At 36.1% G+C, this 12,630-nt stretch overlaps 1 protein-coding gene across 2 annotated transcripts in view; it reads right to left on the bottom strand.

The window, feature by feature from the left end:
* The window catches only part of HEATR5B (HEAT repeat containing 5B), a 70,544-nt gene that overhangs the window by 24,546 nt on the left and 33,368 nt on the right, over positions 1–12,630 (bottom strand). For both annotated transcript variants that reach the window (XM_045827793.1, XM_045827794.1), the window contains exons 20-24: positions 9,148–9,337; positions 7,345–7,514; positions 4,489–4,633; positions 2,736–2,975; positions 1,827–2,078 (exon numbers count right to left, since the gene is read on the bottom strand). In XM_045827793.1, the coding sequence (XP_045683749.1) occupies positions 1,827–2,078; positions 2,736–2,975; positions 4,489–4,633; positions 7,345–7,514; positions 9,148–9,337 (997 nt within the window). The remainder of the gene's footprint in view (positions 1–1,826; positions 2,079–2,735; positions 2,976–4,488; positions 4,634–7,344; positions 7,515–9,147; positions 9,338–12,630) is intronic.

The following is a 12,630-nucleotide window of genomic DNA, read 5'->3' as shown; positions in this document are numbered from 1 at the left end:
TCTGTTTATTTTTTAATTCATTTGTAGGTTCTGCTACTTCTTAAACACAATAAAGTAAGCTGAAAGGCATTTTTAATGTACAGACTTCAATATTGTTAATACATACAATTTGTCTCCAGATATTTAAAAAATGACAGGGAAATGAAGAGACAACAAAATACAAGACACAGAACCTGCACAGCTCTCTGACTGTCTGGGTCTCTGCCTTGGGAAAATGAAGATACTGGACCTCATAATCTCTTTGCAAATTCCTCATTAATATCTGATCAAGGGGCTATGTGATACAAAAAGCTCACAAAACATTAAAAACAGTGAGGAGTTTCAGTAATAAATAATTTCCACCTTCTCAAAAATACCCAATAGCATTTCTAAAATCCGCGAGTTTGAATTCTACCAAGGCACTCATAAATTCTGATATGCTCCATGCTGGGGGCCGCAAAACTTAATGTCACTCGCCTTAAAGTTTTGTCATTTCTATAAAATAGAATGCCCACCTGACAGTTTTAACACTGAGTTGTTAAAACTAAGGAAACATAAGTTACTGCCATTGTTATCCTTAGGACAAATGAGATAGATATAGTGATAGACAGGAAGGAAGGGAGGAAGGGAGGGAAGGAGGAAGGGAGGGAGGGAGGAAGGAAAGAAGGGGAAGGAAGGAAGGAAAGGGAAGGAAGAAAGGAAAGGGAAGGAAGAAGGAAAGGGAAGGAAGGAGAGAGGGGAGGAGGAAAGGTAGCAGTCCTCAGGAGTGTCCAAACCGCAATCCATAGGCTGCATGTGGCCAGGGTGGCTATGAAGGTGACCCAACACAAAATCCTAAATTTACTTAAAATATTACTTAGTTTTTCGATTCCCAGCCAGGGTACATGCCTGGGTTGCAGGCTATAACCCCCAGCAACCGCACATTGATGTTTCTCTCTCTCTATCTCCCTCCCTTCCCACTCTAAAAATAAATAAATAAAATCTTAAAAAAAACAAAAACTAAAAAAAACCCACCATTACTTAGTTTTATTAGTTAGCTATGTACATTTTCTATATTAGTGATCACAAACTTGGGACCTGCTCAATGATTTTAAGATTACCAAAAGGGCCACTGCATAATTATTAGGGTTATGACATGAGGACTTTTTTGCTTATCTGTGGTGGTGGGTATCACAAAAATTATGCAGGGACCTTTTGTTGCTCATCAGTTTTTGTTAGTGTTTGTGTATTTAATGTGTGGCCTGAGACAATTCTTCTTCAAGTGTGGTCCAGAGATGCCAAAAGGTGGGATGCCCCTGGTCTAAAGCATGTTAGGCCCTGGCCAGATAGCTTGCTTAGTAGGTTAGAGTGTCATCCCAATATGTCAAAGTTGCAGGTTTGATCCCTGGTCAGCACACATGTAAAAAGCAACCAGTGAATGCATAAATAAGTGGAACAACAAATCAATGTTTCTCTTCCGCTCTGCCCTTCTCTCTCTAAAATCAACAAAAAAAAATTTTTTTAAAAGAAAGAAAAGGGCCCTGGCTGGTATAGCTCAGTGGATTGAGTGTGGGCCTGCAAAACAAAGAGTCACAGGTTCGATTCCCAGTCAGGGCACATGCCTGGGTTGCAGGCCAGATTCCCAGTAGGGGGCGTGCGGGAGGCAACCACATATTGATGTTTAACTCCCTCTCTTTCTCCGTCCCTTCCACTCTCTCTAAAATTAAAATAAATAAATCGTAAAAAAGAAAAAAATTAGTAGACTCCTCAGGAAAAAAAAAGAAAAGAAAGCATGTTACATAGCAGTAAAATATTGTAAACCTATAAAATAATGCTTTGGGGAAAAGAAGTTCAGATTTTAAACTTACTTGTAGGGTTTCGAAGTTTAGCAGAACGCGCCATGGCAAGATCAAAGTGAGCCTGGTCTGCATTCTCACACAAATGGATGATCCGACACAGGCAATCCGCGGCAAACACCCGAGTGGCCCACCGAGGTGCCACAAAAGGCTTTGACTTATCTTCTTCGCCTAGTGTGGTAAACATGGTATCATCGTCCATCTCATCTTTCTTTTCAGATTCTTCATCCTTTCCACTACCTAACGGAGTTGCTGTGCTCATATCTGTAACAAAAATAAAAGCATATTAAACCACCTCACATATAACAGAATAATGCTTTAGAAATAACAATGTTTGATTTCTAATAAAAAAGGAAAATAGTAGAACTGGCAAGCCTTCTTTTTTAGACAATGAATAACAAACCAAAAAAAGGGCAAAAAAATATCTTACATATGTCATTAATTTAACATACTGTGCTATATACAGAGTAACATGGGATTGTTTCTTTTATTCTCACCCAAGGACATTTTTTTTCATTGCTTTAGGGAAAGAGAGGGGAGAGAGAGAAATATCGAAATGCGGGAGAAACATTGATCGGTTGCCTCCTTATGCTCCCTGACCAGGGTTCAGACCCGCACCTTTTGATTTATGGGTCGACGCTCCAACCAACTGAGCCACGCTGGCCAGAGCTCAGTAACCTGGGATTTTTATACAGAAAATTTTCATTTGAACTTAGTCATTTTCCAAAAAATAAAGAGAGGTCACTAGTCTGTAATATACTCATCAACATTTTTACAGATATTTAGATTAAAAACTAAGTATTTTTAAATGTAAGTTCAAATTTATATCTATATATATTTATATGTGTATATATAAGTACATATCAGAAGTAAAAGAATTTTCATTATTTTGAGAATATATTTTCTATATTAAGTACGTACCACTAGATGCTGCCAGGACATCTTTACAAAGCATTAGCCAGTGGGAAAGTTTTTCTACAGCCAGTGATGAAAGCATATGTCCCAAAGTATCATGAATATCAGAACATAATTTTCTGTCAGTCTCCCGGTCTAGCATTCCAAAAAGAAGTCCCTCGAGACCCGTTTCTGTTATATTAACACCTTGGTGCCGGCAATGGATATCACTTTGAGAACTAACTCCAGGTGCAAAAGGACTGACATCTGAAAAGCAATTATTACAGATGAACTTGCAAAAGATTTTGTTGTATATTATAAGTAACAATTACACTAAGAATTAAGGCTTACACGTAAATTCACAATAGCAATAAAACCAGCTAGCTATATTTATCTGTGGTCTCCATTTTACATATCTTCGGATGAGAGTTTAATCTGACAATTAAAAGTAAAGTCCCGATATGTAACACTGATATTCTTAGATATTTTAAATAAACCTCCAGGGAATGATGCTCAATAAATATATTTGATTCTGACAAGAGAGGTAAAGAAACATTTTTTAAATAGATTTAATTTAATGGACTGAAAAAAAAATTTGCTATATTTGTTGGAAGAACAAACTGAAACTTATTTAGTATCATACTTCAGATATTTTTTTCAAATCTATAAAGCAAGAACACAAATTATAAATGGATTGTATCCTAAAAGTTCATTTAAAATTTTCAAAAATCCTTTCTAAGAAACATACAATAAAAAAAAATACAGTTAATGAATCAGTAGTAAAGTTCTTGCTTTATCTGAAAATCTTTTCATTCTCATAAACAGAAGTAATAAAACTAGCAGCCATAAGAATAAGTACAGTATGTCTGTTAACAGAATTCTCATTATACTATGCTAAAATTGAGAATATTTTGGTATTTTCCTCCTTAGTCCCCAAGCAACTTCTATGCATTAGAAAGTCTTAAAAAAAATTATTGTTGACATTATTACAGAGGTCCTCATTTCCTTCCCTTTGCCTGCCTCCACCCATCACTCACCCCTCGCCCTTCCCTCTGGCAGTCCTCATCCTGTTGCCAGTGTCTGTAATTCATGCATTTATGTTCTTTGACTAATCCCTTCACCTTCTTTCATTCAGGCCCCTGCTCCCCACTCCCCTCTGATAGCTGTCAGCTTTTCTCTCACAATAGGGGAAATATCTGTCAATTAAGCTCTGAAAATTTCGTTCCCAAACGACATATCCCTAGAAAGTAAAAGAGCAGCTATGAATTCAAGCTATACTAAAAGCCCTCAGAAAGCAGAAAGACATGAGGACCTGAAGCAAGCAAAGATCTACCTTTTACTACCAAAATATCTACAAATATTTCGTAGATTACTGGTTACTTTGGCCTTATCTCTTAGAAGAAAAGTTATATCACAAAAAGTTAACTACTGTCAAAGACTGGAAGCTTTCAAAATCAATCATTTCTCTTTTCAGAAGTCTATTAGTGATACCAAGCAACACCCCTGCAGTTAGTCATCCATTATACAGCTAAATCATTCTCAAGGGATGGCAGAGTACTCAGATACTAAATGGTATCTTTTGAGCTATACAACTTTTTTAAAGGTAAAAGTGTAAAATTATAAAAAAACTATAATTTTTAAGGTGATAATGATTTTATTTCAAAGAATAAGAAAATTGACCATATTTTAACGCACAAAATAATGTTATTGAATAAATAATAGTCATTTGAAATGTTACAGTATTTAAATGAAGAGAATATTGGTTTATAAAATAACTCACTAGCGCCGCTGCTCTCTTTGTCCCCAGCATTTTTGGCTAGGCTCATGGCGTACTCGCACACTTCCGCGGCTTCCCTCTGCGCAAGCTGCCGGAGACACGCCACAGCCGCTCGCCGAAGCAACAGATGGGAGCTACATAAGTGAACCTGGGAATCGTAACAGTTTTAGACATTTTTTTTAAAGCTGTAATTGTACTTGCATCAGGAAGATATATAAACACCCAACTTGTGAAGGGGCTCTTCATTTAACAGCCTCAATTGTTTAAAAAATATAAGCCTTTTAGAAAAATAATGGCCTTTTAGAAAAATAATACCAGTAAAATATATAGAGAATATTTTGGTAGTGAAAATAACTGTCTCAAGACCTGGGCATTAAGTACCGGACAATATATTTAGTAAGATTCCAGGAGGATCTTTTTCTTTCATATCTTATTTTACACATGGTCCTACTAAACTTTCTCATTTAATCCTTGAGGTTCTACTAAGGATATCAGTTTGGAGACATAATCTTGTGTTAACACAAAGGAAACTCATTGCATTCCCTGTGGTTTACTGATAACTGCCACTGAGATAAACAGTCATGTCATTACTTTCTCAGGTCCTCTTAAATGTGTTCTATCTCATAAGGTCAACCTCAATAGTATCTTTAAGGAGCAAAAATAAAAGGAGGAGAAGCAGACAACTTGCGGAGTGTGTGTCTGCATCTTCACCACATGTCAGTTGCCTATCTAAGCTCATATCGGGTAACAGGTTCACCTTGCTCAAGAGGGGTCATCTGTGGCCTCAGAGACTGGGCATTAGGCCATGGTTTTTGTCAGGATGTCATATGTCACACTGCAGGTATGAATCTAGCGCATATTCTTAGTTGACTATTTTCTTTGTGGGTGTTCTTCGTAAACATTTCACGTTTATCTGGTTTCTGCCCTGTGGCACACTCAAACTCCTTGATGACCTGGGACTAATTCAGTTCCCTGTGGTCTGTGGTGAAACAGGTGCAAATTTTGCTGAGTGACGCTAAATATACCACACGAGGCCTAATGCCATGGCCTTTCAGCTCCTTCACCACATCCTAGATGACCTCTTCCATTTCCTCAGCAATATCTTCCCAGGGTTTCAGCTATAGTGCCTTTCCTTCTCCCTATGTATCAGCCTCCTCCTGTCTTTACCTTTCTCCCTTACCCAAATGAGGCTTCATAATCCATTTCAGTGCAGTCTTGTTAACTTCCTCACCTCCCTCATCCTGCTGTCATTTAACTGAATCTGCTTGGCCAAAGCCCAACTGTGAATGTAGCCAAGTGTGGCTGCTCAATGCCTGCATCCACCTTGTTTACAGGTGCTGTAGAAGAATCTCACAACGTGGTGAACTGGTACCATCCTGCATTGCATGATGGAGCCAAAGAGGGACACTGACCTCTAGGGAACCCTCAGTCCTACCACAGGATCTTGTATTTCTCCATTTCCTCCAACTCCCATATCCTATTCTCCTCAAACTTCTCACCCTCCTCTTTGCTTCCTCATTCATGGAACTTCGTCTTCCCTTTGACTTGACTAAAAAGTAAAAATCATTAGATAACTCCCTCAACTTCCAGCCCCCAAATCTACAAATGCACCTCTACCCACACTCATCCTCTCCTTTCTCTGGGTTGTCCTGGAAGCGATGTCCCTTATGTAAGCCCTGGAAATGCTGCCCCATGAGAAACCTCGGAAGATTATTCCCTCTGTCCTAGATCTTTAACTCCCCAACCCTACTGGCTTCATCTCAGTAGCATTTAAATATGCTCTCTTCTTGCTTCTGTAAGAGAAAAAGAGTCTCTCTTGTCTATCACTCCCTGTCCTCTGTCCTCTCCTTTACAGTCAAACTTCTGGAAAGAAGTCTCTGTTTATATTCCATCTGTAACCCAATGTATTTGGGCTTCTATGTGTACTACTCCACCAGATGACTAAACAGTTTCTTAACTGCATCCCTCCTTCCTTCTCAGGGCCTTTCATATATTTTCCCTCTGCCTAAAAATAAATGCTGTCTTCTCCAATACTCTGCTCTTTCCCAAACTAACTCCTATTTATCCTGAAGATCACACCTTAAATATCATTTTTTCAGGGGACTCTTTTCTGAATGTCTGAATTATGACAGGCTCCCTGTTAAATGTTCTCCTGTAGCCTTTTCTAACACTCATTTGTAAATTATCACTGTTGATAATGTTCCCTTGAAACTATAAACTTCATTATGACAGAGGCTTCATCTTATCTCACCCACAAATCTATCCCCTGTACTTTGCATGGTGCCTGACATATAGCAGGCTCTCACCAAACATTTGTTGAGTGAATAAATTAACAACTGTGAGGGTAGCAACAGTCTCAGAAGTTATCAATTTATACTTTAGGAAACAACCCTGACCAGTGTGGCTCAGTTGGTTGGGTATCGGACTGCAAAGTGAAAGGTTGCCCATTCGATCTCCCGTCAGGACACGTGCCTGGGTTGTGGGTTTGGTCCCTGGTCGGGATGTGTACAAAAGGCAACTGATCGATGTTTCTCTCCCGCTTTCTCCCTCCCTTTCCCACTCTCTAAAAATAAACAATAAAAACTTAAAAAAAAAGTTTGGAAAAAAATTCTGAGTGGGAAAGACTAAAAATATGATATATTCATTCCCAGCCAAGAAATAAATAGTTCATCAAAATACTTACGATGTGAAAAGAAAATCACTAAATAAAATAAATCATCATAAAATGACTACTGAAGCTGAAACCCTAGACTTCACCATCCAGGAAACCTATTTTTTTATTTTGGTCCAGTGTGATCTTTTGGGAAACAAACTGGAGCTCTCTAAACAAATCAATACGTGAAAGAGCTTCATACTTACACAAAGGCTAGGGACAAGACTAGATAGATTGACATGTCGTGGTGCAAACATGTGAAGCTGCTGAAGGCAAGATATGGCAGCTGCCTGAACGAGAGAATCTGAATGGTCCTGGGTAATCGCACAACCCACTAAACAAGAAGAACGAATTGTAGAAGTTGTCGCTCCATTTCCTAGTAGTAAAATAAAAGAAAATGGACAATACAACTATTTTATTATTATCAACAAAAATATTTCTAGAAAATTATTTTCTAAATAGCCTTCCTTCTACTTACTATTCAGATTGTTTGGAAATGATTTCAAAACACAATGACATATAGATGACAATAGTGTACTTCTTTTAGGTTTAGCTAGATTTATATTTATTTACCGAAAAATTATATTGTCTTTTAAATCCATCCATTTTATTTGAAAGAGCTAAAAGAGTCCTCATTTCTCGTTCTCTGTTAAACCAACATTATCATCTCTATTATATAATAACTTGAAATCCCATTTTCCAAATAAGATTAATAGCAACTTTTACAGAGATAGTAGGAAAAGTAAGTCATAGTGTTATATATTGTCTATATAAAAATGTCTTAATTGCCAAATATAAGTGATTTAAAACTTTTACCAATGCAAAATAATATACACACAGGAAGACTAAACAAGGAAATCACAGAATCATAGAAGTCACATTCTGTTTTGAGATATGCATTGCCTCATCATCATCATGTCAGAAAGCACTTGGTAAACACATATACTTAATCAAAAGCACATGTTCATTCTCTCCATATCTTTCTGATATTTACTGAAGGAAGAACTATCACCTTTCTCAAAGAGGACACTGAGTCCCAAAAAGAGACATATCTAAATCACCTATTTTTTTCAATTCCTAGCATTTTTCCTTAAGATCTTTTGTTTCCAATCTTTTGTTTCCACTGCTTTCTTTTTAAAAAGATCTGTCCATGATGGTTAAGAATACAAGCAGAGGATATTGATCTGGGCTTCATTTCTGATTCCAACCATTCACTGGCATATATATATGATTTTCAAATATATATATTTGAAAAAAACTTGTGACCTCTCTCAGCCTCAGTGTCTCATCTGTAAAAAGGAGAGATATATTTATCTCAGGATTGTTGTCATAATTAAATGAGATGATGTTTATAAAAAGTTTGACCCACTGAAAGCATTTAATAAATGCAGAAATAAACTCTGAAAGTAGCTTACATATTCAAAATAAATTCACAGTAATTTGCTGACTGCAGTGTTTAATTTAACCATTAGTGGGATTATTTCAGTGTAATTCAGTGGTAAGAACATGGAACTTAGACTCATAAATCTGCTACTAATTAGTTCAGTAACTCTAAGCAAGTTAGTTATCTTCTCTGAGCTCACTTCCACAGGGAAAATTAGATGATATTACCTACTATATGGCAGTGGTTTTTCAAACTATGCTCCTGATCCTTGGAATTAAAAAGATAGCAAAGCAAAAGTTCATGAATGCAAGTGAATTGTTCTCCAGGCCAAAAAAATTCTCCCTTCATCTTTACCTTAATGGGACACCAATTAACATTTCATTTAGAAACGTTTTCTCTGTTCAAGACTTCAAAAAACACTGCAAGCCACATGTTTGTTGTAGGGATTAAACAAAATAACACATATAAAAAGCAGAGTTCCAGGCTTTCCATAAATTGTAAGTATTCAGTTCATAGTAATGATTATTATTATTACAAAATTTCTTTAAGCAACATGATGATGACATTCAGGAAATTGAAAGATAGCAATTATGTGTCTTGTTCCTCTAATTTAAGATGAACTTACCCTGTAGCTCAGGGCCAACAGTAGTGATTATAGCACCCAAGCATCTACCCAAACACTGATGAACTTCCGTATGTGAGGGTGGAACTGTCAGCAGCAAGGTAAGAACTAGAGATAATGTCGGTTCCACATATCGACGATACATTGGGCCACTGGAATCCACTATCAAAGCCAGTGAATGCAGAGACCAAGTCTGGAATAAAATACAATTTTAGTTGTCAGAAATAGAGTACATGAAATTAGTTTTTAAGTTAAATTTTAGTAAATATCATTGTCTTAGTTTTTAATCTATGATCTAGAAATATTTAAAAATATATTTGTTAAGAAATAAGAGATAGCACATAAACTACCAACTGCCAACAAAAAAAGTAACAGATACAAATGCTATGTTTAAAGTTTCTCTCCAGCATGACTTTGACTGTCAGAAATAAAATTTCAGTGATGAACTGATTTTCTTCTACTATAATATATACAGGGTCCAGCACAAATAATGATCCTTTTTTATAAAAAAATGATAAGCATGTAATTCTGTAACATAACAATACCATACTCAAGTATATCATATGACATTTTAGGTGAAATGTTCAAATTAAAACTAAATTATTACACCCATATTATTACCTTACCAACTACTTTCAAGGAGACCTTACTTCTGCCAGACTTTGTATAACTCTGGTAAACACATAAGAACCCAATATAGGAACACCTAAATATATAAGGAAAATCTAGAGGATTTCATGAAAGATATAGACAGCAATACACTCATCATAAGGGATTTTAACACCCCATTGTCAATAATGGATAGATATTCCAAGCAAAGAATCAACAAGGATATTGTGGCATTGCATAACACTCTAGATCAAATGGACTTAATTGATATATACAGTACCTTTCAACCCAAAGAAGCAAAATATACATTCTTTTCAAATGCACATGGAACATTCTCAAAGACACACCACATGATAGGACACAAAACAAGCCTCAACAAATTCAAGAAAATTGAAATCATATGAAGCATCTTCTAGGATCAAAATGGCTTGAAACTAGAAACCAACCTCAAGGAAAAAACTCAAAAGCACTCAAATATATGGAGACTGAATAGCGTGCTATTAAATAATGAACTGGTTAACAATGAGGTCAAGGAAGAAATAAAAAAGCTTCTGGAAACAAATGAAAATTAACACGCAATAGCACAAAACCTATGGGACACAATGAAGGCAGTCCTGAGAGGGAGGTTCAAAGCAATGCAGGCCTACCTAAAAAAGACAGAAAAATATCAAATAATCAATCTAACCCTACATCTACCAGAACTAGGGGAACAAAAACCAAGCCCGGAGCAAGTTGAAGGAAGGAAATATTCAAGATCAGAACAGAACTGAATGACATAGAGACTAAAGAACAATTTAAAGGATCAATAAATCTAGGAGCTAGTTCTTTGAAAAGATAAACAAAATCAACAAACCTTTAACCAGACTCATAAAGAAAAAAAAAAAGAGAGGACCCAAATAAATAAAATCAGAAACAAAAGAGAAGAACTTACAAGCAATACAGAAATACAAAGGATTCTAAGAAATTATGCAACAAATATATGCCAAGAAATTTGACAACCTGAGTGAAATGGACAAATTTCTAGAAATATATAATCTTCCAAAACTGGTTCAAGAAGCAGCAGAAAGCCTGAATAGACCAATAACAACTAGTGAAATTAAAGCAGTAATCAAAAAAACTCCTGGCACACAAAAGCCCTGGACTGGATGGCTTCACAGGCAAATTTACCAAACATTTAAAGAAGAATTAACTCCTATCTTTCTCAAACTATTCCAAAAAATTCAAGAAGAGGGCAGACGCCCAATCTCTTTTTATGAGGCCAGTATCATCCTAATTCCAAAACCAGGTAAAGACACAAGAAAGAAAACTATAGGACAATATATCTGACGAACGTAAATACTAAAATCCTCAACAACATATTGGCAAATCAGATCCAGCAATACATTAAAAAGATCATACAGCATGATCAAGTGGGATTCATCTCAGAGATGAAAGAATGGCACAATACTCGCAAATCAATAAATATAATACACGACATAAACAAAATGAAAGACAAAAATCACATGGTAGTATCAATAGATGCTGAAAAAGCATTTGAAAAAGCATTTGATAAGGTACAGCTCCCATTTATGATAAAAACACTCAGCAAAGTGCTAACAGAGTAAGTATACCTCAACATAACAAAGGCCATATACGAGAAACCTACAACCAACATCATACTCAATGGGCAAAAATTAAAGTTTTTCCCCTAAGACCAGGAATAAGACAAGGATGTCTGCTTTCATCCCTTTTATTCAACATAATACTAGACACATAGTTCTAGCCACAGTGATCAGACAAAAAATAGAAATGAAAGGCAGCTGAACTAGAAAGGAGGAAGTAAACCTGACATTGTTTGCAGGTGACAATGACAGTGTACAGAGAAAACCCCATAGGCTCCACCAACAAAGTACTCGTCCTAATAAATGAATTTGGCAAAACAGCAGGATACAAAGTCAATATTCAGAAATTGAAGGCATTTTGTACACAATGAAATATCAAAAACAGAAACTAGCAAAATATCCCATTTATCATAACAAGAAAAATAAAGTACTTAGGAATAAACCTAACCAAGAAAGTAAAAGACCTGTACTCAGAAAACTACATAATACTGAGGAAAGAAATTAAGGAAGATAAAAATAAATGGAAGCATATACCATGTTTACGGATTGGAAGAATTAATATCCTTGAAATGTCCACACTACCCAAAGCAATCTACAGATTCAATGCAATCCCTATTAAAATACCAATTGTATATTTCGCAGATATAGAACAAATATTTTAAAAATTCATATGGAACCAGAAATGACCCCAAATAGCCTCAGCAATCTTGAGAAAGAAGAACAAAGTAGGAGGGATCATGATACCTGATATCAAACTACACTACAAGGCCACAGTAATCAAAACAGTCTGGTACAGGCACAAGAACAGACACTTAGATAAATGGAACAGAATAGAGAGCCCAGAAATAAACCCAAGTCTCTATGGTCAATTAATATTCAACATAAGGGGCAGGTGCATAATAAGGAGTAAAAATAGCCTTTTCAACCAATGGTGTTGGGAGATCTGGACAGCTCCATGCAAAAAAATGAAACTCGACCACCAACTTCGTCCATACACAAAAATAAACTAAAGATGGATAAAAGACTTAAATATAAATTGCAACACCATAAAAGTCCTAGAAGAGAGTATAGGGAGGAAAATCTCAGATATCCCATACAGCAATATTTTTGCTGATATATCACCTAGGGCAAGGGAAATAAAGAAAAAAAATAAACAAATGGGATTACATTAAATTAAAAACCTTCTGCACAGCTAAAGAAGACATCATCAAAACGCAAAGGGATCCAACCATATGACAAAACATATTTGTCAATGATACCTCAGACAAAGGTTTGA

This window comes from Phyllostomus hastatus, unplaced genomic scaffold, assembly GCF_019186645.2.
Source record: "Phyllostomus hastatus isolate PE091 unplaced genomic scaffold, TTU_PhHast_1.1 phas_scaffold_78, whole genome shotgun sequence".
In the NCBI taxonomy this organism is placed as follows: Eukaryota; Metazoa; Chordata; class Mammalia; order Chiroptera; family Phyllostomidae; genus Phyllostomus; species Phyllostomus hastatus.
The sequence above is the reverse complement of the archived record's forward strand: the minus strand, read 5'-3'. Positions and strand labels throughout refer to the sequence as shown.